The sequence below is a fragment of the Podarcis pityusensis genome (genome assembly GCF_964106645.2).
Source record: "Podarcis pityusensis genome assembly, chromosome: 2".
NCBI lineage: Eukaryota > Metazoa > Chordata > Lepidosauria > Squamata > Lacertidae > Podarcis > Podarcis pityusensis.
In genome coordinates, this window is record NC_138029.1 from 112,951,706 (window position 1) to 112,977,359 (window position 25,654).

Consider the following 25,654-nt stretch of genomic DNA (forward strand, 5'->3'; position numbering starts at 1 on the left):
GAAAGAGGTGGATTTGCCCTGCCAGACCTTAAACTGTACTATGAATCAGCAGCCTTTTGCTGGTTGAAAGAATGGCTACTTCTTGAAAACACTGACATTTTGGATCTAGAAGGTTTTAATAATGTATTTGGATGGCATGCATATTTATGGTATGATAAGGTCAACGCACATAAAGCATTTAAAAACCACATTGTCAGGAAAGCGCTGTTTAATGTTTGGATAAGATATAAGGATTTGCTAGAAAATAAAACCCCAAGGTGGCTGTCACCAATGGAAGCGAAAGCCTTGAAAAAGGTCAATATGGAGGTCAAATGGCCGAAATATTGGGAAATTTTGGAACAAGACGGAGATAGACTGAAATTGCAGAGTTTTGAAAAACTAAAAAACAAAGTGCGAGACTGGCTTCATTATTATCAAATAATGGAGGTATTTAAATTGGACAGGAAAATTGGCTTCCAGGTGGAAAGATCTAAATTAGAAACAGAATTGTTAGAACCCAATACTAAGAATTTGTCAAGAATGTATAATCTGCTGCTGAAATGGAATACTCAAAATGAAACGGTAAAATCGGCTATGATTAAATGGGCACAGGACGTTGGTCATAACATTATGTTTGCTGACTGGGAACAGTTATGGACCACAGGTATGAAATTTACGGCATGTAATGCCTTAAGAGAGAATATTATGAAAATGATATACAGGTGGTACATAACCCCAGTCAAGCTTGCGAAAATCTATCACTTGCCCGATAACAAATGTTGGAAATGTAAAGAAATTGAAGGTACATTTTTTCACCTTTGGTGGACGTGCCCAAAGATTAAGGCTTTCTGGGAAATGATATATAATGAATTTAAAAAGGTATTTAAGTATACCTTCCCCAAGAAACCAGAGGCCTTTCTCCTGGGCATAGTAGGCCAAATGGTGTTAAAAAAGGATAGAACTTTCTTTATGTATGCAACAACAGCAGCAAGAATACTCATCGCAAAGTATTGGAAGACACAAGAACTTCCCACGCTGGAGGAATGGCAGATGAAACTTATGGACTATATGGAATTGGCGGAAATGACTGGTAGAATCCGTGACCAGGGAGAAGAGTCGATGGAGGAAGACTGGAAGAAATTCAAAGACTATCTTCAGAAACACTGCAAAATTAAGGAATGTTAGAGTGATGTTGGACTGAAAACAAGTGGTTTCCATCTGTACAGGTTAAAGTTAGGATAGATTAAGATTAAAGATCAAGATTAAAGATGTTTAAAGAAATGGAAATTTGATAATAAAAGGGAAAAATTTAAAGCTATATGACATTAAGATCAAGGATTAGGTTTAAAAAAAGTTGAAGTTATATATCTTAACGTTTTATTAAATTAAAGATTGAGATTAAAAAAGTGGAAAAGAAACTGCTGGACAAATAATGTAGATTGGAATACAAAAGAGGGAGGTATGAGGAAGTCCAGAAAATAAGTAATTTAAAATTGGAAATGGAAAAGAGAGTTTGTTTTTAATTGTTATGTTTTGTGTTTTTATTGTTAAGTTAGGTATTGTTTTTTGTGTGTGTTGTTTTTCTTTTTTGTTTGTTTAAAACCTTAATAAAAAATTATTTAAAAAAAAGAAAGAAAACAAGCAAACAAAGAAATATTGTGTGCATTGCAAAAAAGGGGTGAAATTTGTTATTGTAGTTAACCAGACCTTAATCTAATACAGTATTTATAAAAATGAATTCCAAAAAATGTTAAATTTGTCCATAGCAAGTTTATGTTTCTACACAAAGTTTATACATGTCTTCAATCATGAAAGGGAGCTGCATTTTTATTTTTCCAGTTCATCAACATGTGGAGCTTTCCAGAGACCAGGCATGAGCCTTGTCGCTTGACAATAAGCACCAGCCAAGCTGCTGTTAAAGGCACAGAGGCTGGGGTCCTGGAAGAAGTTGGCAGCTTTCATGACCCCTGTGTGGAAGGGGACCCCCCCCCCCCAGGTGCTGCATATCCTGGAAAAGTGTGGCAGGGACTTGGGACCGGTAGGGCGGAACGGCAGAGAGGTCAGTCGCAGGCAAAGGCAAAGCCCAAGACAGGCAAGAGCCAATAGGTTCTCCATTGATCCCTGTCATCCCTGCTGAGTTCTGCAAAGGCAACCCTGAGACTAAGGAGGAGAAGGAGGAATCATTGTCATTGTCAGGGCCATCTTTCGTATATGCGGTGCCAGGGTGCAAAGATCCACTCAGCGCCCCCCCCCCCCAGGTCAAAGTTGCTGAGCTTTTTTTATGGGTGCGCAAGTCTAAGTTGTTGAGCTTTTGAGGGGAGAACAGCTAAAAATGGTAACATGAAAAAATAGAAAGCGGTAGTGATAATGCCCGTCTTCTGTTTTTGCGGTCATGCAAAAATGAAAGACACTACTAAGGGTCACCGCCGGATACATTGATTTTGCAGCTCTTCTGCAAAAGACACCGGAAATGATGATGATGATGATGATAATTTATTATTTATACCCCGCCCATCTGGCTGGGTTTCCCCAGCCACTCTGGGCGGCTTCCAACATAATATTAAAATACAATAACCTATTAAACATTAAAAGCTTCCCTAAACAGGGCTGTCTTCAGATGTCTTCTGAAAGTCTGGTAGTTGTTTATTTCCTTGACATCTGATGGGAGGGTGTTCCACAGGGTGGGTGCCACTACTGAGAAGGCCCTCTGCCTGCTTCCCTGTAACTTGGCTTTTCGCACCGAGGGAACTGCCAGAAGGCCCTCGGCGCTGGTCCTCAGTGTCCGGGCAGAACGATGGGGGTGGAGACGCTCCTTCAGATATACTGGACCAGTTGAACTATATATCTGTATCAGTTGAACTACAATAATGAGACAGGGGGTGGGGTGGGGGGCAGGCCAGTCGGAACGATTTCTCCACCTGCCCTCAACTCTGCAAAAAGAGATTGCTAGAGTAGGTCGGTGTGGTTGGAGGAGCTTAGCCTGGCACATTCCTTTTTTTTGCCGGGGGATTGGCACGGGTGGTCCCAAATGCCTTTGCATAAGTAAAGAAACGGACAGAGGTTCCTTGTGCAAGGTGGCCATTCTTGCTTCCCCCTCGCTTCCCCCTGCCAGGGTGGGGATGATGCCATCCAGCTGTCTCTGTGCAAACTGGATCTTCAGCTAAAGCCAGGCTGGCAGAGGCACTGGAGAAGGCGACTTGCTGTCTGCAAGAATCCTACAGCATCGGTGACCCGACACCCTCAATAGAAATCAGACAGAGGAACAGTCAATCATGAGTATGTTTAGAGCTCTGAACCATACGCTCAACTTCTGTAATGTAGTCTGTCCTGGGCTCGCCTCCCTCCTCGTTTATTCCCCTTGAAAGAGTGCAATCCAAACTCCTCAGAGCCCTTCTGCAATTTCCTAGATGTGTTTCAAATGCATGGGTCTTAGGCAAAGATCACAAGACGACCTGGCAGGTAGTCAGATTCTGCACCCAGATTTGTAGGCACGGATCATCCTCTAGAATTAAATAGCTTACTAGGGAAATGCTGAAGTCTCCCTTTGGGGCGCTTCAGGGTCAATTTTTTATGGTAGCCCAAATCTCAGTTTTACGGGTGTATGTATGTATCTATTGCTGCAATCTGCTCCGATTGTATATTTTATCTTTATGAATGCTGTTTTTATTGTGTTATGTTATGTGAGGTGGTCTTTGACTGTAATAAATTATCTGTCTATCTAATGTAGTCTGTCTGTTTGTCTGTCTGTCTGTCTCAAAACACCAGTAAACTTCAAGGCATTTTATTCAAAGGAAACAGAACCAAGCAAAAGTCTCACTGGTAAATTTCTCAGCACTTGGAGAGAGCTGGGTGTAACCGTTATCACTGCCTCCTCCAAAGTATGCTAGGAATTGTTATTACTCCTTGAAATATTCTTTTGCCCTCCTGCCCAGAACTACAATCGTCAGAGCTCCTAAGGGAGAGGACTTTTTAGGCTGCAGTTGTATACCTGCTTACTTGGGAGTAACTGAACTCAATGGGATTCCTGAGCAGACAGGTATAATATGACTGTGCTCCTAGTCTGCTAGTTTTAGATATGCTCACAGGATTACAAGAGGAAGCCCCATTAAGCTGTGATATATAAACACATCTTCTGCCATTCCTCGAAGTAGCCAAGTGTTGTCTCTTGCAGAGAGGAGGCTCATACATGAGGGCAAACAGGGGAGCGCCCAACTACAGTTCAGTTCCCACTTGCCTGCCTTCTTCCTTGCAATTCACCCAGGGCAGGACAATGACCAGGGCCATCTTTACCTGGGGGTGCAAGGGGTGTGGGGCACCTGGGCGCTGAATTCTGGGGGGGTGCCAGGCACCCGCCTAAGCTCTTAACTATCTACCTCAGGGATGTCCAACCGGTCGAGCGGGATCAACAGGTCGATCCCTAGGTGATCACGATCGCTGGATCATAAGTTTGTTCTGGGTATAAGCTTTCGTGTGCATGCACACTTCTTCAGATACTCTGCATGCACATTAAAGCTTATACCCAGAACAAACTTAGTTGTTCTCTAAGGTACTACTGGACCATTTTTTAATTTTTTAATTTCTTTCGACTGTGTCAGACCAACACGGCTACGTACCTGAACGTTTCTGAAGTGGAGGTGGGTTCCCACTAGGCAATACGTAGTGATAACAGCAAGAACCTTTATTGAGCTACATAACTGGGAAACAGGGGCAAAGCAACTGCTTATATACATTCCTGAAAGCCTGGGCCACTCCCACTCCAAATGTGATTGGCTGTCTAAGCTTCCAAGCTGCGAATCACGGCTCAGAGTTCAAGAGCCAATGGCAGAGGCCCAAATCCTGAAATGTTCTGTGATTGGACATCATGTATTGAATCAGAACACAGGGGCTCAGAATCCTTAGTCTGGACTCGAGCTCAGGCAAGCACAAACTACTGAATATATAACAGTTTCTCTGATGGAAATAGGAACATCCTAAGGAAAAGTGGGACATTCTGGATCAAATCAGAAACCAAGACGGCTTCTGTAAATCTGGGATTGTCCCTGGAAAATAGGGACACTTGGAGGGCCTGATATGCAGGTCAGCCTTGGCCCATTTGGTGGGAAATGGCTTTTTCTGTGTTTTTAAGCAGGGTGCAAAATAAGGCAATGTTGCAGCTGCTCTCCCTAAATCAATACAAATATGAGGTTCTGCACCCCTAACAAAAGCCTGCCCCCCAACAAAAACATTGGCTATGAGAAAAAGGACAAAGGAATCAAACTCAAATATGGAGGAATCATATTTATTTTGATACAATAAAAGTTGCTGTTTGGAGCCATAAGAAAGTCGAGGAAGCGAGGTGGCGAGGGGAAGGTGAACCTCCTCACATTTTTGGTTTTGCATGTGGAAACCTCCGTGTTCAAACCCCCAACTTTTAAATGAACGATTCAATACATTTGAATGTTGAAACCCGAGGGAGTGTTCAACTCCTTAGGGTGAGATCGCACCTGCTATTGGGAACGTCTCTCCTCCCCAATGCCCTCATAAACAAAATATTAAAACTCTAGTATCAAATTCCTCTCTTCTAAAAAAAGCATTTTTTCATGAATAATAGTCTGAGCTCTTCTTTGCTAGTGAGAAAACAGAAATATGTGATTTAAGGCGCTTTAATTATAATTAACACACACTTTGGAAGGGAAAAAAATCCTCTTCAAACAATCAACGTGTTTGGATCTGCACATGGAAACCAAGTTTAGATTTTTTTAAAAAACATCGCCAAAGTACATTCTTCCCCTGCTACATGAATTACGAAACCCATTTCCCTACCTAATTCAATGCCCTGCAGTGTCTGGATATTTGCGAACTCCTGTCTCCAAATCTTTGATTATGTGGCTGGCATGAAATGTATGTCTTGTGGACAAAAAAAAATGCGGTTTTTGAGAAGCTAAAAGGCAGGAGAACATTACTGGATCAACCCAAAGGGTCCATTTTAATCCAGCGTCCTGTTTCCAGACGATTTCAGAAAGTCCACATGCAAGGTGTGAAGGGAAACAGAAAAGACAGGAAAACGATTCTTGAAATGGTGAGGCTGGAGGCAAATATCAGCAATAAAAGTGTGGCATTGAACTGTCAAGAACACGACTACACACAGCTCTCCCTTCTGACACTTGTAACATAAGTAGGCAAAGGGCTTGTCCATACTTCTGCTTGTCCTGTGCGTAGAAACCACGGGGCCGAGAAGTTTTCCATTTCCCTAATCAGGCTTTCCTCAGGAAAACCCAACTGACGTTTGCACCAATTCAGCCGGAAAGACTGGGTTTCCCCGTGGGGAAGTGGTGGCACCGGCAGAAGTGTGGACAAGCTCAAAGTGTGTATTGTGGGAACTAAGCCCACTTCTGCCTCCAGATGTGTGCGCGCAGTGCAGCTGCAATTGCACAGCTGGATGTTTGCAGGTGTGCGCTAATGGACACATCAGTTCCCAGGTGCTTAACCCTGGGGCAGGCAAAATGTGGAGCTGTGAGCCCATCACTGTGGTTGCAGCTCGAATGTCAGGGTTTCTTTCTGTAGATGGGCACTTGGACACTACCCATGTTGTAAAAGCGCCTTTTTTTGTGGGGAGAGGGGAGGAGGGTTTTTTGTGGGGAGAGGGGAGGAGGGTCCTCTGGGATCTCCCTCCAACTGTCTCCCTCATTGACACGCCGTTGTCATCAGGAGAAGTCAGGGGAGAGTCAAAAAGTATGTGATGAATCCCACAGCCACATTGAGAGGGAAGGAGTGGTTATGAGTAACCATGTTATGGGTGATTCATGTGACAAAGAGACCGCAGACAGTTGTGAGGGGAGCACAACACCCCTTTTCCCGCCCTAGGCGGCTATAAAATGAAAGAGCTTATAAAGAGTCCATTAACAACAATCAAAAAAAGGAAGAACGAGAGAGAGAGAGAGAGAGAGAGAGAGAGAGAGAGAGAGCGTGGTGCGGTCAAAGCAGAATGTGGAATGGAGTGTAAATGGTTGAAAAGGCCCAAGAACAGGTAACAAAAAGAAAACCTGAGGAGAAAGTGTATCTGTAAAAAGAAAGAAAGGCACTGGACAAGGATGAGTGAAAAGGGAACAAGAGAAAGAAACAAAGAATAAGGGAAAATACAAAGAAGATGGAAAGGGAGGGTGAGGGATAAAACCAGGTCCAGTCTAGTGTTTTCATGGGCCCCAAGCAAAATATGAACATCAGGAGCACTGCCTGTGGTCTAAGTAGATCCCATGCTCAGCAATTTTGTGCAAAAAAGCACAAGGGACTCCCTGGCCCTTTCACAATCTGTGGGCTCCTAAAATGGGTACTGCCAGACCTGAAAAAAGTTCAGACAGGGAGTGGATGGAGGCAACCAGTTTACCGGCCATTGACTCTGTCACAATGCCACGTGTTATCCAATTGTCTAAAGCCACCCGGATGATCTGACAAACTACCTCAGGGTGAACGCTCTCACCCTGAGGTAGCTTCTTCATCTGTATCATCCCACCAAGGACAGGAATAATTTTTACCATGGGCCCAGGTGTGGCGAAATGTGTGGCACGTTGATAATCTCCAACCATTTTCTGTATTATTCTGTCAGGCGGTAAGCAGAATTTTACCACACACCAGGAGTTAGATGTCAGGTAAAAAGGTTGTCCGCAACCATTCTCTGTACCATCCTTAGGGGTATTTACATGCTTCGTTCAGTGAGGGTTGAGCCGTATGTGGATATATTTATTCACACGCAACGTTCGACCTGTGCACAACAGCTGAGCTGTACAAATCAACATCCATTTCCACTCTTTTATACACATGCAAGTGCAGAGACGACTTGTACTTGTGCCCAAGGTGAACAAGCAAACTGCCATGCGGTTACAAGAATTTTATTTAACCGCTTGTCAGGTTGAAATGTGTGGTTAAAAATGACCCGTAACGAGGCTTTGTGTCTTCCTGTCAAATGGTAAGGAGAATTCCGCCACGCACCTGGCGCAGATGTGCGGCAAAACATAGAATAAAATGCCGCCTCTGCATCTTCTCGCAATAAAATAACAAAGCGGATGGGTAAAGCGTTGGCAGGCAAGGCAAGGAAGTTTTCTTCTCCTAACATGGCCCTAGTCTCTCCCTTCCAGCCTCTAACCTTGCCCACTTGCACGTGGTTCTTGTTATCTGAGATAGGGAGGAGAAAAACACAGCCCACGATTCATTAACAAGTGCCTTTTTTTAAAGTATAGAGAAACAAAATGAAGGAAGAAAGGGGTAAATCTACTTGATACAGTGTTTGGTATGACTGGATGATTATTATTTGGGGGCCTTTTTTTTGCTATCCTGTAGAAATTGCTGCTGCTTCCTCCTCCTCCTTCTCAGGAGAGGGCTTACAGGAGGCGAACGAGCCAGACGCCCAGCATAGCCAGAGCCATTGGCAGGGAGAGATGGCTGGTGGGAAGGGTAGCAGCCGAGTTGCAGAAATCGCCTTCACAGCAGTAGTAAGTGGTGGTGTACTTAATGCCCACAAAACTTTCAGTTTCGTTCTTGTTGCATTTCTCGCTAGCGACGCAGTTCCTCTTCACGATAAGCCCCTGGCCAGCTGCAGCAAGGAACAACAAACAAACAAAAGGCAATGAATAAAAGGCAATGAACCTCACATGTTGGAAGCTTCTCTGCTTCCATCGCCTAAGGCCAGCATGGCTAATGGTTAGAGCATAGCTGTCAACTTTTCCCTTTTCTTGCGAGGAATCCTATTTGGAATAAGGGAATTTCCTTTAAAAAAAGGAAAACGTTGTCAGCTATGGGTTAGGGAGGATGGTGAGCTTTGGTCCAACAACATCTGGAGGGTGCCCTAGTTGAGGAACACAAACATTCTGGCATGTGGGACCCTTTGTGTCTTTAGCGAATGCATGAAAGTAAGGTTGCCATATTCCCAAAAGTGAAAATCTGGACAAAGCTCTTTTTTTGTCGAGGTTGTTGAGATTGCGGGGGGGGGGGCAGTGAAGTTGTTGAGCTTTGTTTTGGAGAGCATTTCAACTCAACGAAAATGTGCCTGGATGCAGTTTGGGCAGCCCAATTACCAGACGCGTCCGGGAAAACCTGGACATATGGCAGCCCTAGAAAGGTTTTGCCTGAGAAAGACCAGATCCTAATATTTAAGGGAGCTGAATGTGGTTTGTTGAGGCATTGCTTCCCAGGTAAGGCTCGTCTGCACCTCACTTGTCCCGTGCAGGGCCGGCTCACACATGAGGCTGTTAAGATATTCCGTTCCACCTTAAGAGGAACAGGCTGTTGTGTGTCACATGCCTGTTTACTTTCCAGCACAGCTTGCTGGAAACTTCCGCTTGTGTATAGCTTTTGCTTATGCTGCTTGCTTGGACGTGAAAGGGAGAAGTCATGTTTTTCCTTTGTCCTGAATAAACTGCTTGTAAATATGCTTCACATATGCCTCTTTCTGCCCTTGTGAATATAATAATAATAACAATAACAATAACAATAACAATAACAATAATAATAATAATAATAATTATTATTATTTATTTGTACCCCGCCCATCTGGCTGGGTTTCCCCAGTCGCTGTTTTATGCTGTGCCAAGGACCGGAGATCGCCCGGCTGCCGACTGGTGGGCTGGAGCCAGCTGGGGGCTTGTGAATTGCCCCCATTTCCTTGGACGCATCCAACAGAGCCAAGGTGAAGCGGCCGCCTCAGATGGCAGAATCCATAAGGGGGCAGCAGATCCAGTTTCCTAGGAATGCATCTGCCGCTGCACGGGCATGCGAGTTGGAGGCCAGATCTGCCACCTCCTCAGCAACCCCCGCTATGCCACCTCTACAGCAGCTTCTTGGTTTATAGGGGAGTCTACTGGTCTCCTCCCAGGTAGGAAATGGCAGAAGCTGCCCTCTGGGGCTTCTTGGGCTTTGCACCCGGCCAGCCTGATTCAGAGAGGGCCTCTTTCCGCCGCAACAGCCTTTGATTCCCAATTCAACCAACAGGTAAGGTTGATTCGATTCCTTCCTTGTTCCTGATGTACATCTTCACTCACACCTTCCTTCCTGGCTGTGTGTGTGTGTGTGTGTGTGTGTGTGCACGCACGCGCGCGCACACACACACACCATTTTCTGGTCCACCTCAGGCACCAAAATGTCTTGGGCAAGCCTTGGTCCTGTGCCTACAAAGCATGGATTCAAGCGGTTTTCCACTTAGAATCATAGAATTGTAGAGTTGGAAGGGACCCCTGGAGTCATCTACTCCAACTCCCCTGCAATGCAGGAATTGTCCTTTGCTTTCTGGGCAGGGGGTCCTAGTGCTTTTCTGTTTGCCTCGCTGCTTCCCCCCAGGAAACCCCTCTTTACTGCAGAATCAGAGCAAATGTCTATCCGCAGAAAACTCGATTGATGTTTGCTCCGATTCCATTGTAAAGAGCAGGTTTCCTGGGGGGGGGGGAGCAGGGGGCAAGCTTTGTCTTGCGTTCCAGAGAAATCTTATGAACCACATCCCCTCCTCATGCCACTAGGATCTATCTGGCTTCAGCGGGTGGATCTTCCTTACATAAACAGTGTTTTGTAATGAATCTGAGTCAGTCAGATTTAAGATGGCCGAGCAGCTTTAAGAAAATGGGAGAGTTTTTTTGCCAGGCTTATGCATGTGGACTCTAAATAGCACTGTAATTTATTCCACATGCGTGTCTCTTTCATGGGACCGGCCCAAACGCTCTCTCAGGGAGGGGGGAAAAATTATGCCAGGAACGGCTCATCGGGGGACGGGGGACGGCAGGGCAGAGAACAGAAGTAGGAAAAGGGTGGGGTTTGAGGGGGGAGAGAATAATCTGAGAAATGAAAGAAGTATCTTTACCTGCTGCTCCCCGGATGGTAGCACAGACCTCTCCTGCTTGGCAGGTGGTGGTGGATGTATGGCAGGGCATTCCGTGAAACGTGAATGAACATTTCAAGCACTGCAGAGCAGATCCTGAAGCACAGAGAAATATATATTTTTAAAAGGTGAGAGATATAACTGAGAATTCTACTGATCAGACATTAGGGCCCAAGTCTTAGGACTCTGGTCAGGGCTAGCGGGGGGCAGGGGGCGCCCTTCGCTGAAAGCCTCTAGCTGAAAGCTGGACCTCAGATTTGGTTTTCTGTCATTCAAGAAGGTCTCCAATTTCTTTTTTTAGGTGCACCAGACCAAAATGTGGCATACTCTCCCAGCCAGCTGGAAAAGCATTTCTTTCTTAAGAAATATCTGTATTCTAGTGCTTTATTTTGGTTTCATGTGCTGTCACTTTTTTCATATTTATTATGCTTAGGGGCATAGCTGTCAACGTTTCCCTTTTTTTAAAGGAAATTCCCTTATTCCGAATAGGATTCCTCGCAAGAAAGGGGGAAAGTTGACAGCTATGCTTAGGGGCCTCAAAAGCTGGGAGTAACCTGGGCCTCTCTGGTAGAGAATGGGGGCCGCATCCGACTTTTGTGACAATATAATAACATATACAAAACAGTTATAACAATAATAATGATTTATTGTTTGTACCCTGCCCATCTGACTGGGTTGCCCCAGCTACTCTGGGCGGCTTCTAGCATATATAAAATCATAGTGAAACATTTAACCTTAAAGAGATTCCCTATACAGTGGTACCTCGGGTTAAGTACTTAATTCGTTCCAGAGGTCTGTTCTTAACCTGAAACTGTTCTTAACCTGAAGCACCACTTTAGCTAATGGGGCCTCCCGCTGCTGCCACGCCGCCAGAGCACGATTTCTGTTCTCATCCTGAAGCAAAGTTCTTAACCCAAAGTACTATTTCTGGGTTAGCGGAGTCTGTAACCTGAAGCGTATGTAACCTGAAGCGTATGTAACCTGAAGCGTATGTAACCTGAGGTACCACTGTGCAGTGGTATCTCGGGTTAAGTACTTAATTCGTTCCGGAGGTCCATTCTTAACCTGAAACTGTTCTTAACCTGAGGTACCGCTTTAGCTAATGGGGCCTCTTACTGCCGCCGTGCGATTTCTGTTCTCATCCTGAAGCAAAGTTCTTAACCCAAGGTACTATTTCTGGGTTAGCAGAGTCTGTAACCTGAAGCGTATGTAACCTGAAGCGTCTGTAACCCAAGGTACCACGGTACACGGCTGCCTTCAGATGTTTCCAAAATGTTGTAAAAACAGTTAAAACCATGATATATAAAATGAGTGCGAAAGCACTCTCCCTATATGCGATCGAAGCGCCTGACTGTCTCTACCAACCTGGTGCCCTCAAGATATTTTGAACCACAGTCTTTATCAGCCTACGCCAGACAACAGATAGGGCTGTCTTTAGAGAGGGTGCCTAATCTTGCCCAGGTCCTTTTTGCTCCGCTTGAAATTCCTTTGGACGCTTTTCCTGAGAAGGGCTCAGATCTGCCTCAGATTTCGTTTGAAGTGAAATTTTGGGGCGCTCTTCTTAAGATACAGAGAAAGACATCTCTGCTAGAGATTCATAGCCCCCCTCTCCCTTTAAAAGAACAACAGATCTCTGTGGCGAACACAGCCTTTGAATGCTGTCACTGTGGCGGCATTTGACAATTTAGCAAGCTACGAAAAAGTCTATCTTTTAATTCCATCATCGCTGCCAATGGGATTAGAAAATGACGCACTAAGAGGCGGGCTAATGCAAGACCTTTAAAAGCAATTGTTCCAGCTGTACGGGCTTGTCTGCCTTTAGAGCTGTGGCTTAATTACAAGTTGCGAAAAGTGTTGCTTTGGGACAAATGGTTAACTTTAGAGGCAAACTGGACGAGATTGGCTACAGGCATGATCCAATAGAGTCTTCTTACGTTTTGGGTTGTGGGACTGAAATGAGGGCGAGAACCATGCATGCCACCTTGAGTGACTTGGAGTAAAGAATATAAACGCTATAATAATAATAATAATAATAATAATAATAATAATAATAAATAGCATAGAAATGTACTTGCACAGTCTTGCCTAGTTCTCTAATCTTTACATTGAAGAACTGAAGGACCCAGCCCTTCCTAAATATTATCATTTTTCAGGAAATACAGGGAAGACCTCCCAGGGTGAGAGACTGGGAGGAGGAAGGAAAGTTCCCAGGTTTAGAGTCGGGAGGGTCCACAACTTTCTGTGTGAATAAAGGGTTAAGACTGCAGGCATAGGCAAACTTGTCCATCCAGATGTTTTGGGACTACACCTCCCATCATCCCTAGCTAGCAGGACCAGTGGTCAGGGATGATGGGAATTGTAGCATCTGGAGGGCAGAGTTTGCCTATGCCTGGTTAAGAGCTACCCTTGAGAGAGTACAGTGGTACTTCGGGTTAAGTACTTAATTCGTTCCGGAGGTCCATACTTAACCTGAAACTGTTCTTAACCTGAAGCACCACTTTAGCTAATGGGGCCTCCTGCTGCCGCCGCGCCGCCGGAGCACGATTTCTGTTCTCATCCTGAAGCAAAGTTCTTAACCTGAAGCACTATTTCTGGGTTAGCGGAGTCTGTAACCTGAAGCGTATGTAACCTGAAGCGTATGTAACCTGAGGTACCACTGTACTCTGTGTTTTCTTTTCTCTCTCTCTCTGCTTTTTGTTTATACTTGGATTAGTTTCTTTTTCCATATTGCACTAGGAAAAAAGCTTTAATAAAACCTTTTTAAATAAGGAAAAAAAGAGGAAATCAAGGTGCACGCACCACCAAATGTAGGCATTTTAGAAAGGCACACCCACCCGTCACAAAAGATTCACAGATAATCCCACAAGTAGGATTTGGTCCCCAGAGATACAGGGACATGGGTCAAAATTGCCTGTGATTTTTGCACCCTTTAACTCTCTATTCCCTCATGCCTTAGGTGTTTTGCAGAGCGGGATTATGTGCATTCACAGCTCTTTTAAATAAGCAAGCGATGCCCCGCCAAAGGCTCGCACAAATAAGACACTATAATCTCAAGCACACACACAAACAGGACCAGCAAGCAGCCTGCGGTGAGCTTTGCTGCAAGAAGCAAACATTGCAGACAGGAACCAAGCGGATGCCCAGTCTGGAAAAAACAGCTCCGCTCCAAACCACAGCCCTTCGTGGAAAACAAGACCTTTCCCAGGGCCTCTAAAATGTGTGTTTTCTGCAAACTGGAACAGTATGCCCTGTTTGCCCGCATCCTTGAAAGGGGAGGCGATGGCAACGTTTGTGGGGAAAGAAGGGATTCCTGCACGAAGGTAACCCTTTTCTGAGTCAGACCGGAGGGGAAGTATAACATTTGCTTGCCTGCTGTCCCTTTCCCCACACTGCAGATCAGAATCCTTTTGCATACCAGATAAACCCTGCTGACAAGACACTACAGTGGTACTTCAGGTTAAGTACTTAATTCGTTCCGGAGGTCCGTACTTAACTGGAAACTGTTCTTAACCTGAAGCACCACTTTAGCTAATGGGACCTCCTGCTGCCGCGCCGCCGGAGCACGATTTCTGTTCTCATCCTGAAGCAAAGTTCTTAACCTGAGGTATTAGCGGAGTCTGTAACCTGAAGCGTATGTAACCTGAAGCATATGTAACCTGAGGTACCACTATATTTGGTTAGAGGACAGAATGACCACTCCCCACATTAAATGGGGGTCGCCCTTTGCGTGGATGCACGCAGCCCCTGGACCCTGTGTGGCTCCATTAGCACAGGCTTGGCTTCGCCTTCCCCCAGGTGGGATACCTGGAGGTCTCCGCCTACCTCAGCCAGTTGTCCAATTCCACCTGGGGAAGCGTTGCCAAGGAGACCAGGCCAGGTAGGGGAGGGACTACCTGCCACACAATAGAGGGAGGATCTTACCTGGGAATCTTCAGTTGGCTTCAGAGCTTCTCCCACCCTACCCACCCTCTGTTAAGACTTATTTTGCAGGTTAACCTTTTCTTCACAGGTATGCGGGCGCTGCTACGTCAAGGTCGCTGTTGAAGGGCCGGAAAGGAATTCCCCTGCATTGGCAGGTTTTGCCTTTCCCGTAGCAAAATTTCACAACTTTGGCGGTATCAGGCCTTGGGCGGAATCCTTTAGTCTATCTTCCTGAATGGGGGGAGGGGCGTGCAGCGGTGACCCACACCCCCTTCCTCTTTGCGGAGGCGATACCCAGGTTCCCCCTTAAAGGGGTTTTTGAGGGGAGGCTTTGACTGTACACCGAGAGGTCGTCATTGCTCTCCCCTGCGACGGCGGCATAACGGGGGCGGCTATCTCTGCTTGAACATATGTTCTCCAGAGCCGGCCCATCCCCCCCACACACACTGGATAACCCCGATGTTCCCCAGATCCCCAGCTGGGGACTGGGAGGGATAAACGCCCAATGCCTGAGCCAAGGTCTAACCACATATGAAATATAATAAAGTTGTGGCCAATTTAATCCCATAGCACATTGTCTTGAGTCGTTATTCCACATGACCAGGGTTTGGGGGACTCCGCCTGTCCACGCAAAGCACTGCCTTTGAAACGAGAGAGCAGTAAAGCGCCTGAAATCTACCTGGAAGCATCCACCTGCCTGGTCCCCGGTTCCCACAGACTGAGAAGCCACACTGTGGTTTGGGAAACTCCCTGTCCTTCCCCACTGTTTTTCCTCACGACTGAGCCTGGCACAGACATCAGATTTGGAGGCCGTGTTCACAGGGTGTAGTTCTGGGGCCAATCCCAAACGACACATTATTTGCTAACAGATGCATCCGCTACCAGTTCCTGGGTTTGTTTTTAAATAGCAAGAGGGCAATTTGTGAAGGCAAGCAAGCGTTTGCAAGCTCACAGAGAGGCTCAGGCAGGAAAATAACAATTACGGTATCTACATATCCTGCCCCAAAGGGCGGAAGGAGGAAAAAATAACGGTTTGGGGAAGTGCTGCTGTCACTTAAAAGATTTGGCTAGAGCCATTAATGCAACAAAGCGAACTCTGGTACCAAAGCTTAGGGGACAGCTAGACTGACGGGGTCACCAGAGGACATCCAAAAGACCCCCCCCCCAAAACCTCAATCTTATAACAACTATCTTTATTTAAAGACAGCCTTCATGTTATGGTGTTACTGCATAGAAGCCAGTCACACAAACAGATAAAAATTAAGTTTTTCATGTGCTACTTTCATTTTTCCCATTGGCATCAGGTTGCGCACACATTAGATGCCCCGTCTTAGGCCAAATCTTACATTTTTAATGAAATCTGGACATACGTTAGCACCTCCACCTCCCTGATAACCAGTTTAAGTCTTGCACTTTTCTCTTTTTGTAGAGACCCAGTTGTACTTGTGATTTATGAAAACGGCTTTCCAGCTTTTTTTATTTCCATTCTCCGCAAGGCAGAGGAAAACGGCCAAAAGGGTTTGCAAAACAGGCAGCGTGCTTCGGGGTGTGGCAAATGAGTAACGGGGGAAGATTTTAGCAACGGCTTTCTCCGATAAATGCGAGCGAGCTGAAAGAATTCCACTCAGGAGGGATGCTGGCGAAGAAGGGCTGGGAGGGTGCCGTGTGTTTCTGAGTCATCGGGAAAATAACCGCAACACTCCAGCTTAGCTCGAGGCGGAAATTTCCAGATTTCTCTGTAAGGGCGGCAGCCTTTGATCAACAACCAGTTCCTGGCTGGACAATACTGGGACCCATGGAAGTCAGGCAGGAAACTGGTTGAGACATGTTTGGGTTGCAAAGCGAAGGAGGGTTGCAATTTATTGTGAGGGTGGGGGGAACCCCCACAAGTTGTGAAACCATTCTTGAAGGTGCTCGACTCTCTCTGTGTGAGAGCAGTTTTGGAATTCCTGCCCTAAAAGGCGGGGACAGATCGTGTTGACTCAAGTGGACCATGTGAAGAAGACATTTTGGAGCAGGGGCCTGGCTGAGGAAAACGGGTTATTGTTGTTATTATTGTTATTATTATTATTATTATTATTATTATTATTATTATTATTCAGCCTCTCGAGACCAGTGGGCTTCCAATGTTCCATCCTTAAGGAATCTTTTCAGCCTCGATTACATTCTTTGCCAAGGAAATCGCTGAGCGATTGAATGAGACCCTGGGGTGTATTTTAAGGTGCGGCAACAGTTTGGCCAGGCTGTGGGGTTACGCCTTGTTCCCACCCCTCAATAACATTCCTCTGTAGCAGCCACACACGCAAGGGAGTTTCAGTCACGTTGTGCAAGCTTTCCGCAACGATCTTCTCATGGAGGGTAAACTTCCAAGGTACACCGTTGGTCCAGGGCCACATCTCCACCATATGTTGAAACCACACGGCTTCCCCCAAATAATCTTAGGAACTGGGGCTTGTCAAGGGTGCAGGGAATAATAATAATAATAATAATAATAATAATAATAATAATAATAATAATTTATTTGTACCCCGCCCATCTGGTTGTGTCTCCCCAGCCACTCTGGGTGGCTTCCAGCAAAGATGAAAAATACATTAAAATGTCACACGTTAAAAACTTCCCTGGACTTCTGAATGTCCGGTAGTTGTTTATCACTTTGACATCTGAAGGGAGGGTGTTCCACAGGGTGGGCGCCACTACCGAGAAGGCCCTCTGCCTGGTTCCCTGTAGCTTTGCTTCTCGCAATGAGGGAACCGCCAGAAGGGAACAGTAGCTTTGTGAGGGGGCAAACTACAGTTCCCAATATTGTTTGGAGGAAAACCTAGATCGAATGAACACTACATTTCATCCCTAACGTAAGCCAGTAGGGCTACATATTTATTTTATTTATTATATTTCTGGCTAACAAGTTAAAAGTCTTGACAAGGGGATTAGACAAGTTCGTGGGTCAGGGTGGCTGTATGCTGCCTCTGAATACCCCTCTGAATACCAGTTGCCTGGGAATTCAAGAGGTTAGAGCATGGTGCTGGTAACACCAAGGTTGCAGGTTCGATCCCTGTATGGGACAGTGGCATATTCCTGCATTGCAGGGGGATTGGACTTGATCCTCAGGGTCCCTTCCAATCCTACGATTCTATGATTCCTGCGCTCCTATGTGGCCTGTGGGTTTTCCCTAGACAACTGGTTGGCCACTGTGGAAATGGGATTTTGGACTAGATCATAGCTGTCAAAGTTTCCCTTTTTTAAAGGGAAATTCCCTTATTCCGAATAGGATTCCTCGCAAGAAAAGTTGACAGCTATGGACTAGATGGGTCACTGGCCCGATTGGGTTCTTCTTGTGTTCTGTCCTGATCCTGGGCCTCAAAACAGCTGGTTTAAGGAAATGGCAGGGGAAACAGCAAGAGAGCAACACAAAACGAAGCAACGTGCACTAGGTTAAATGTATAAATCTGAAAGCAGGAGATTTGAAAGGCCATGGCAAAAAGAGAAAAAGGGGGAAGGGAAGTATTCATCTGGTAGTTAAAATGCCAGGAGGCTGAGGAACCGGGCCAAGCAAGCCAACGTAAGATAACTGTTCCAAAAATAGGGTGTCATGAGTGAAAAGGCTCTTTCTCTCATCACCCTCGCCCTCAGCTCCACAGGTGAAGCGGACCAGAAGAGGGGCCTCAGAGGAAACCAATAATATCCACGCAGATACACGGAGGGCTGCAATCTCACATATTCCTATCCGGCAATAAGTCCCATTGAGCTCTTGTCAAACACAGTGATGACTTCGGTCGAAAAGCACAACCTCAGTCTCTACATTAATAAATTCCAAAACGGTGTTTTTCTTCTCTTGGTTGAAACCTACTGGAAACATCTATTCCCATTTTGGTACTTAGGGCGTGCCCACCTGTGGTTTCTCCCAAGGGCAGGGCACACGTATAAATTTTCTTTTTATTGACTTGTTCCATTTATATCCTGCTCTTCCTCCAGGAAGAGCCGGGGGGGGGGGGGGAGAGGGGTCAAAACGCTTCAATAATAAAAAGGAGAAAAACATTCCGAAAACAGTTAAAAACATTCTAAGAACAATTTCCTCAGGGTTGCCAGGATTGGTATCTTTTGGGGTAAAGAGGAACGTTTTTTGAATCTCTCTGAAAGTCAACAATGACGCAGACTCTCAGCTTATCTCTAAGCCACAGGTGTGCTGAGTTGATCCCATGATCACCCTTCTGTGTGGCAGACAGAGATAACTGTGAAGTCAACAGCAACCAGCCCAAGACGCGACAGCAGATTCCAGTACACTCAAGGGCCGGGCCAGCTGTTAGGTAGGTGAGGCAACCATCCCAGCAGCCTCCTCTACCACCAGCAGAGAAGTGGCGCTGGCACCGATCTGAGGTGAGATCTCGTGCGCTCCACAATATCTCTTGAGATTTTGATGAGATCTTGCCTGAAACTGGCACTGATACCAGCGCCACTTCTCTGCCACCTGTGGAGGGCAGGTGGTGCAGGCAGTGGTGGCAGGGCCAGGCGACACTTCCTGTTTTGCCTCAGGTGGCGGAACAGGATGGACCACCACCAGTAGACACACAGATGAGACTGTGAATAGATGAGGTTGTTTGCTCACATTTTTACCTGCAAGGAAAGCAGAGTAAGGAGAAGAACCCTGTTGGATCAAACCAAAGGGAGCCCGTCTGATCCAACATCTTGTTCTCAACCAGAATAACAATGTGAATTATAAAACCAGACGCCCCTATGGGAAGCCTGAAAGCAACAGCACTTTCCTAATCATTTCCCAATTTCCCAGATATGGAGGCATTTCTGCCTGTGTTTTGAGGCTTCTGAGAACCATGGAACCCCCTGTTGTTGGGGTTTCTGGGCCACTGTTTCTGCTTAAATGTGACCTCAGCTACCTCTCCTTCCTTTCCCTTCTTAATTGCTGATCCTGCTAGCTATTCCATAAGCAACCGATCCGTCTCAACAAGATGGACAAGCTGTCAGTGGTGGGTGGAGGTCTGCCCAGTGATGGCGATGTGATAGAAGCCCCACTCCCCTTTTCCCTGAAAACATACTTAAAGAAGAAGAAGAAGAAGAAGAAGAAGAAGAAGAAGAAGAAGAGGAGTTTGGATTTGATATCCCGCTTTATCACTACCTGAAGGAGTCTCAAAGCGGCTAACATTCTCCTTTCCCTTCCTCCCCCACAACAAACACTCTGTGAGGTGAGTGGGGCTGAGAGACTTCAGAGAAGTGTGACTGGCCCAAGGTCGCCCAGCAGCTGCATGTGGAGGAGCGGAGACGCAAACCCGGTTCCCCAGATTATGAGACTACCGCTCTTAACCACTACACCACACTGGCTCTCTTAAGACAGTAACACAATAAGTCATGAACTTATTGAAACCAATGGGCGTCAGCTGGTGACTAACAAAAATCTACTGATTTCAATGCCTTGGGACCCTAGGGACTAAGTGACTCACCAACCCAAGACAATGGGCGGTGAACTCAAGTTGGTCTGCAAAAGAAATCAGTTCATTGTGATATTGGGCAATTGACAGGAAAGCAGCCCTGCCTCGCAAATATAGGTATTAGGGGACGTCAGGTTCTGGCTTGCTGTCTGGATCCAGTTCCGCACCCTTGACTTAGCTGGTTATACAACCCATCGCTTCTTTCCCGCATTCGCAATTGCGAAATTTGCATCTTGTTCTTTTGCTTCCTGACACGAACCACTTTGCGTGGCGTAAGAACGGAAGAGAAGCCCAACGAGATTAGGCCAAAGTCCCATTTAGTCCTGTAGCCTGACCTTACAGTGGTCAACCGAAGAGAAATGAGGCTCTTCCCATTTGTAATTCTGAGCAACTAATGTTGGGAGATGTTGGAGGAGACTCTTGAGAGTCCCATGGACTGCAAGAAGATCAAACCTATCCATTCCGAAGGAAATCAGCCCTGAGTGCTCACTGGAAGGACAGATCGTGAAGCTGAGGCTCCAATACTTTGGCCACCTCATGAGAAGAGAAGACTCCCTGGAAAAGACCCTGATGTTGGGAAAGATGGAGGGCACAAGGAGAAGGGGACGACAGAGGATGAGATGGTTGGACAGTGTTCTTGAAGCTATCAGCATGAGAGAGTCGGAAATGACTAAACGACTAAACAACAACAACAATGTTGGGAGGCATGCAGACAGTGTAGGAAGAACATAGGTATTGGGTCTAGGAGGCACTAATAGCTGTATCTTCCAGGAATCTGCCTAATCCTGTCTATGGCCATCACCATGTCTCGTGGGAGCAAAACCCAAAGTTCAACTGTGTGAAGAAGTGCCAACCTTAATCTTCATTAAATGAGTTCATTGTCAATGAGTTCTAGTGTTATGAGAAGGGAGATAAGCAAGATATACAACATCTGTTCTTTTGTTGTTTAGTCATTTAGTTGTGTCCAACTCTTTGTGACCCCATGGGCCAGAGCAAACCAGGCACTCCTGTCTTCCACTGCCTCCCACAGTTTGGTCAAACTCATGTTAGTATACAACATACAAACATCTAAATAACAGCCTTTGCTACACCTTGATTATAAGGTTTGTTAGGCCTTCCTGCGTTCTCAGAGTCAACTGTCAAGGCACCCACACTGACAATGCTCTCACCCACCCACCCGTCTACCAAATTTCCCTTATCCGTGCCCTCCACCGTAGGGCAGAGAGCTATCATGGAATGAGACTACCTGAAGGAGCGTCTCCACCCCCATCGTTCAGCCCAGACACTGAGGTCCAGCTCTGAGGGCCTTCTGGCGGTTCCCTCCCTGTGAGAAGTGATGTTACACGGAACCAGGCAGAGGGCCTTCTTGGCAGTGGCACCCGCCCTGTGGAATGCCCTCCCACAAGATGTGAAAGAAATAAACAACTATCTGACTTTTAGAAGACATCTGAAGGCAGCCCTGCTTAGGGACGTTTTTAATGACTGATGTTTTATTGTGTTTTTAATATTCTGTTGGGAGCTGCCCAGAGTGGCTGGGGAAACCCAGCCAGATGGGCGGGGTATAAATAATACATCATTATTATTATTATTATTATTATTATTATTATTATTATTTTCCCTCACAAAGAATTTTGAATTCACATCTGCCAATAGAAAAAAACGAGGCCAACTTCTGAATTTCAGCAGAAATGTGAATGCTGAGGGCGAGTTTAAAAAAACCAAAAAACTATCCTGTTTTTACTGAAGTGCTAAGAAAACAATTGTCAAAGGTCTGCATTCTCAGCCCTGTATTTCAAAACACCTATAAAAACTCAAGAGCATAATCTGGAATGGTGCGGGCTGAAACCGTGAATAAACGTTTATCCCACTGCTTTCCCCTGAGGGGGAAACGGCTATTTAGTGCTCAGATCGGAGCAAGTAACAATCGAGTTGTCCCTCGGAAAGGAATGGTTCAAGTGGGAAACCGCTCAGACCTGCGTTGTCTAGAATCGGGGCAAGCCGAAGCATGGAATAACCCTCAGTTCCAAAAGTTTTGTGTGGCACCCTAAGGGCTAGTCCTTTTTACTGGAACGTCAACTTTCCTGCGTGAACACCCACTTACGATTACTTCCAGGGAGGAAGCCTTGCCTACACAACGCTGCAATATGTTTGGTAATCTTAAGGTTGGCTCAAGACTTTTAGACACCCTCGCCCATCGTTAAAGGAAGAAGTGCTTGGGGAAGAAGAAAAATCCCCTGGTTTTTTCCGACTCTTCTTCGTCTTCTTTTTTCTCAAGTTGGCTGACCATGGTGTGAGTAATGGTGTTGGGGAAGGAAAAATAGATGTCTGAAGAGGAACCAGAACGCTACATGTTTGGATATGCATTTTGTTAACTAGTCTTTAAACATGGGAGCTATTCCTGGCCCATCCCTGATGTGATGGGTGTTTTGCCTGTTTCTAAAGATCCCCACCCTCTCTAGAGACTCCACAATATATCCTTTGTCTTGTCTGTGGCATTCCTCTTTTCTCTTTTTTAAAAAAGAAACTTGTTACCTGATTATGACTCCCCCCCCCCCCGTTCCGTCTTAAGTCCAATGCTTTCAAGCTCTCCACCTGCCCACTTTTTCCTTAAGCTCCTTAACTTATTTCCCCGTGCTTTCTCAACGGTTTCAAAGAGAGTTTCAAAGCCGCGACTCTTAAAAAGCAGGGTGTGGCAAGGCAGCATCAGGGAGGCAAATGACCTGTAGTTTTCCATGTAAAAGACGAGGTTTTAGTACGTTAGAATAATGTTTAAAAATTGGGGTCTTCTTATACATGGATATATGAGTGGGGACCTGGGATTGGTTGCTTCCGCGAGCAGGAGATTGCCAGCGACGGTAGTGCGAGTGATTCAACAACTCTGGGCAATCCCCCCCCCCATTTTCTTAATTTTGAGTCCCCCCAAATAGGGGGCATCTTATACACAGGGGCGTGTTATGCACGGAAAAATAAGGGTATTTGGCACAGTAGAAATATGGAGGTTTGGGGGTGATCCCAATAGGGAGGTGACCAGTTGGTGGTGCCATTACGAAAACAAAACACACACACAGGACTTGCAAAAATGAATGACGTAGGGAACATTGGGATGCCTTGGTTTTTTCTGAATTGCAATAGGGACACATTGCCGTAAGGTCATCGGTTGCCTGTGCAAGTGGTCTTTGGAGACCACCCCCAAATGGCCAGAGGGGCATAAGAACACAAGAAGAGCTCTGCTGGATCACAGGTCAAAGGGGGCTCATGTCTTTTCAGACATCCTCCCAGATGTCTATGGGAAGCCCGCTTGCAAGAGCTGGGTGCAACAGTGCTCAGTCCACACCAGTGATTCCCAAGCAGCTGTGCATTCCAGCTCTGACAATGGAGGTAGAACACAGCCATCATGATTAGTAGGTAGCGACTGCCATGAGTTTGTCTGGTCCTCTTTTACAGCCACCCAAGTTAGGGGCCACCACTACCTATTACAGGAGCAAATCCCACAACTTAACTACCGTATTGGCTTGAATGCAAGCCTCACTTTCCCCCCAAATTCTGACTATGAAAAGCTAAGGTGCGGCTTATATTCACGACTTTACGGCGCGGGGCAAACAGTGCCAGGAGCATGGCAAAATGGCGCCCACCCCATGCGTCTCTCCCCCAAAAGCCAGGAAGGGAGAGAGCGAGGAAGGGAAAGGCTGTCGGCAAAGCAGCCCGGCTCCCTCCCCCCCCAGTATGCAGCCAGGAGCAGCAAGGAATGAAGTGGCTTATATTCAGGTATTTTTTCTTTCTTTGCTCCCCCCCTCCCCAATTTCAAAGGTGTGGCTTATATTTGGGTGTGGCTTATATTCGGGCCAATATCCTGTGCAAAAAAAGCGAATCAAATCACCTCTTCAAATGGCCACTGGGATATATTTTGGGGGGGAATGGGTGGTAGTCAAGTAAGTTTTACTCAGAGTAGACCCACCCCATCCAATGGAGAAAACTGAGTCATGTGCATTAATATCAATAGGGTTTACTCTGAGCAAGGCTTACTTGGATACCACCCAAAGATCTGTATGCGCGTATCTCCATCTTAATCCACCTTGGGTGACTTTCAGATTGATCAGTCTTGACAAGTGAGAAAGTTTTGCCCTGAGAGAGTCTTGTGGCAACTTTAAGGATAACAGATTTCTTTGTTTTTTTGTTTATGGTCAAAATATAGCTCTCCCACTCTTCTGTCACCAGTGTGACCCCAGGGGCAGCAGCTGACAACATCACAACATTGGCTTATACTGTGGCTTAAGCTTTTGTAGATTAGACCCCAGTTCAAGAGATGCACAACAGTTAGAGCCACAAATCTTTTTGTGTCTTTAAGATGCCACAAGAAGACACTTTTTTCCTGCCAAAAACTAACAGAGGTAAACCCTCTGAGCTGGTAGGAGTTGTAGTTCAAAACATCTGCAGGGCACAACTCTGGTAACTCAAAGATAAGGAGGAGGCAGACCTTCCTGACAACTCAAAGATAAGATTCGGGGAAAGAGGTGCTAGAATCAAGGTTTGCTGTTTAGTAGCCAAAACCCAGGAGACTGGGACTCCTTGTTTTCTAAGGGATGGCACTGAGCCCATTTCCCCCCCTTTTAGTTTGCAATGTAGAGCTATTTTAATGTATTTATTGAGAATACTTCCACCCCAGTTTATAGCCTCAAGGGGATCGCAAAGCGACTTACAAAATATTTGCACAACATCGCATTCAAAAATATTGTACATATGCTCACAAATAATCCGGTGTGAAGTTTATTTAGGTAGCGGGGTTTTTTTGCCCTTGTTTCCTGTCTTCCTTCGAGCTGTCCAGTTTGGAGGGTTTGTTGTTGTTGTTTTTTAAAAAAGGTCAAGCCTTTATTTGGCACAGCAAAAACAACCTTTTCCCTTCCTTCCCATTTTGTTGCAATCCATCCATTTTTTTTAAAAAAACAACAACTTATTTCTTTATCCAGGTCAGATATAGTGGGAAACACATAGTTTGCCACAAAAGCAGAAGTTTTCTACTTCTCTTATCCAGCAGCTAAGGGAATGACAGCTTTGGTGACAGTTACCCCTTGTCCCAATATATAAAGGGCAATACCTTTGAACCCCCCCTTATGAGACTATTTCTACCAAGAATAAAGAGTTTGCTCTCCCTGCTGGTACATTTCCTAGTTTGGTCAGTCGAATGAGGAATCGTTCCTAGTTAAAAAGATTCTGGCAAGCCACAAAGTAAAGGAATTTGGGGGTGGCAGCGAGGTAAAGAGATGAGAAACAAATCCATTAGGAAATATACAAGAACAGGGATAAAGCTGGATGTTTGCCTTACCAATACTGATGCAGGCAAGAACTGCAACACACAGGACAAGGAGTCTGGCCATCATGTAGCTGCTGAGCTGAGAAGAGTTGGGAATGGCAGATTTTCCAAGAGGAGCAATCCCAGTGGCTATGAGTCAGTGAAGGGGTTCATTTCATCTGTGCTATATAT

General features: G+C 45.7%; 2 protein-coding genes across 2 annotated transcripts in view; one reads left to right on the top strand and one right to left on the bottom strand.

The window, feature by feature from the left end:
- LOC308470008 (lymphocyte antigen 6 complex locus protein G6f-like) overlaps positions 1-6,690 on the top strand; it is a 27,388-nt gene extending 20,698 nt beyond the window's left edge. The window contains exon 7 of the mRNA XM_080993207.1: positions 1,631-6,690. The gene's annotated coding sequence lies outside the window, so the exon portion shown is untranslated. The remainder of the gene's footprint in view (positions 1-1,630) is intronic.
- On the bottom strand, positions 5,242-25,654 carry LOC308470131 (sperm acrosome membrane-associated protein 4-like). The gene is made up of 3 exons (XM_080993419.1): positions 25,496-25,654; positions 10,799-10,912; positions 5,242-8,545 (listed from the first exon to the last, which is right to left on the bottom strand). Exons 1-3 carry the CDS (start codon positions 25,548-25,550, stop codon positions 8,334-8,336), a joined length of 381 nt encoding a protein of 126 aa, XP_080849545.1. The 5' UTR covers positions 25,551-25,654; the 3' UTR covers positions 5,242-8,333.

Coding starts and splice junctions, on each gene's coding strand:
- LOC308470131 (XM_080993419.1), bottom strand. CDS start 25,550: ATGATGGCCAGACTCCTTGTCCTGTGTGTTGCAGTTCTTGCCTGCATC. Junction 10,913..25,495: donor TCTTGCCTGCATCAGTATTG/GTAAGGCAAACA, acceptor TCTGTGCTTCAG/GATCTGCTCTGCAGTGCTTG. Junction 8,546..10,798: donor TACCATCCGGGGAGCAGCAG/GTAAAGATACTT, acceptor TCCTTGCTGCAG/CTGGCCAGGGGCTTATCGTG.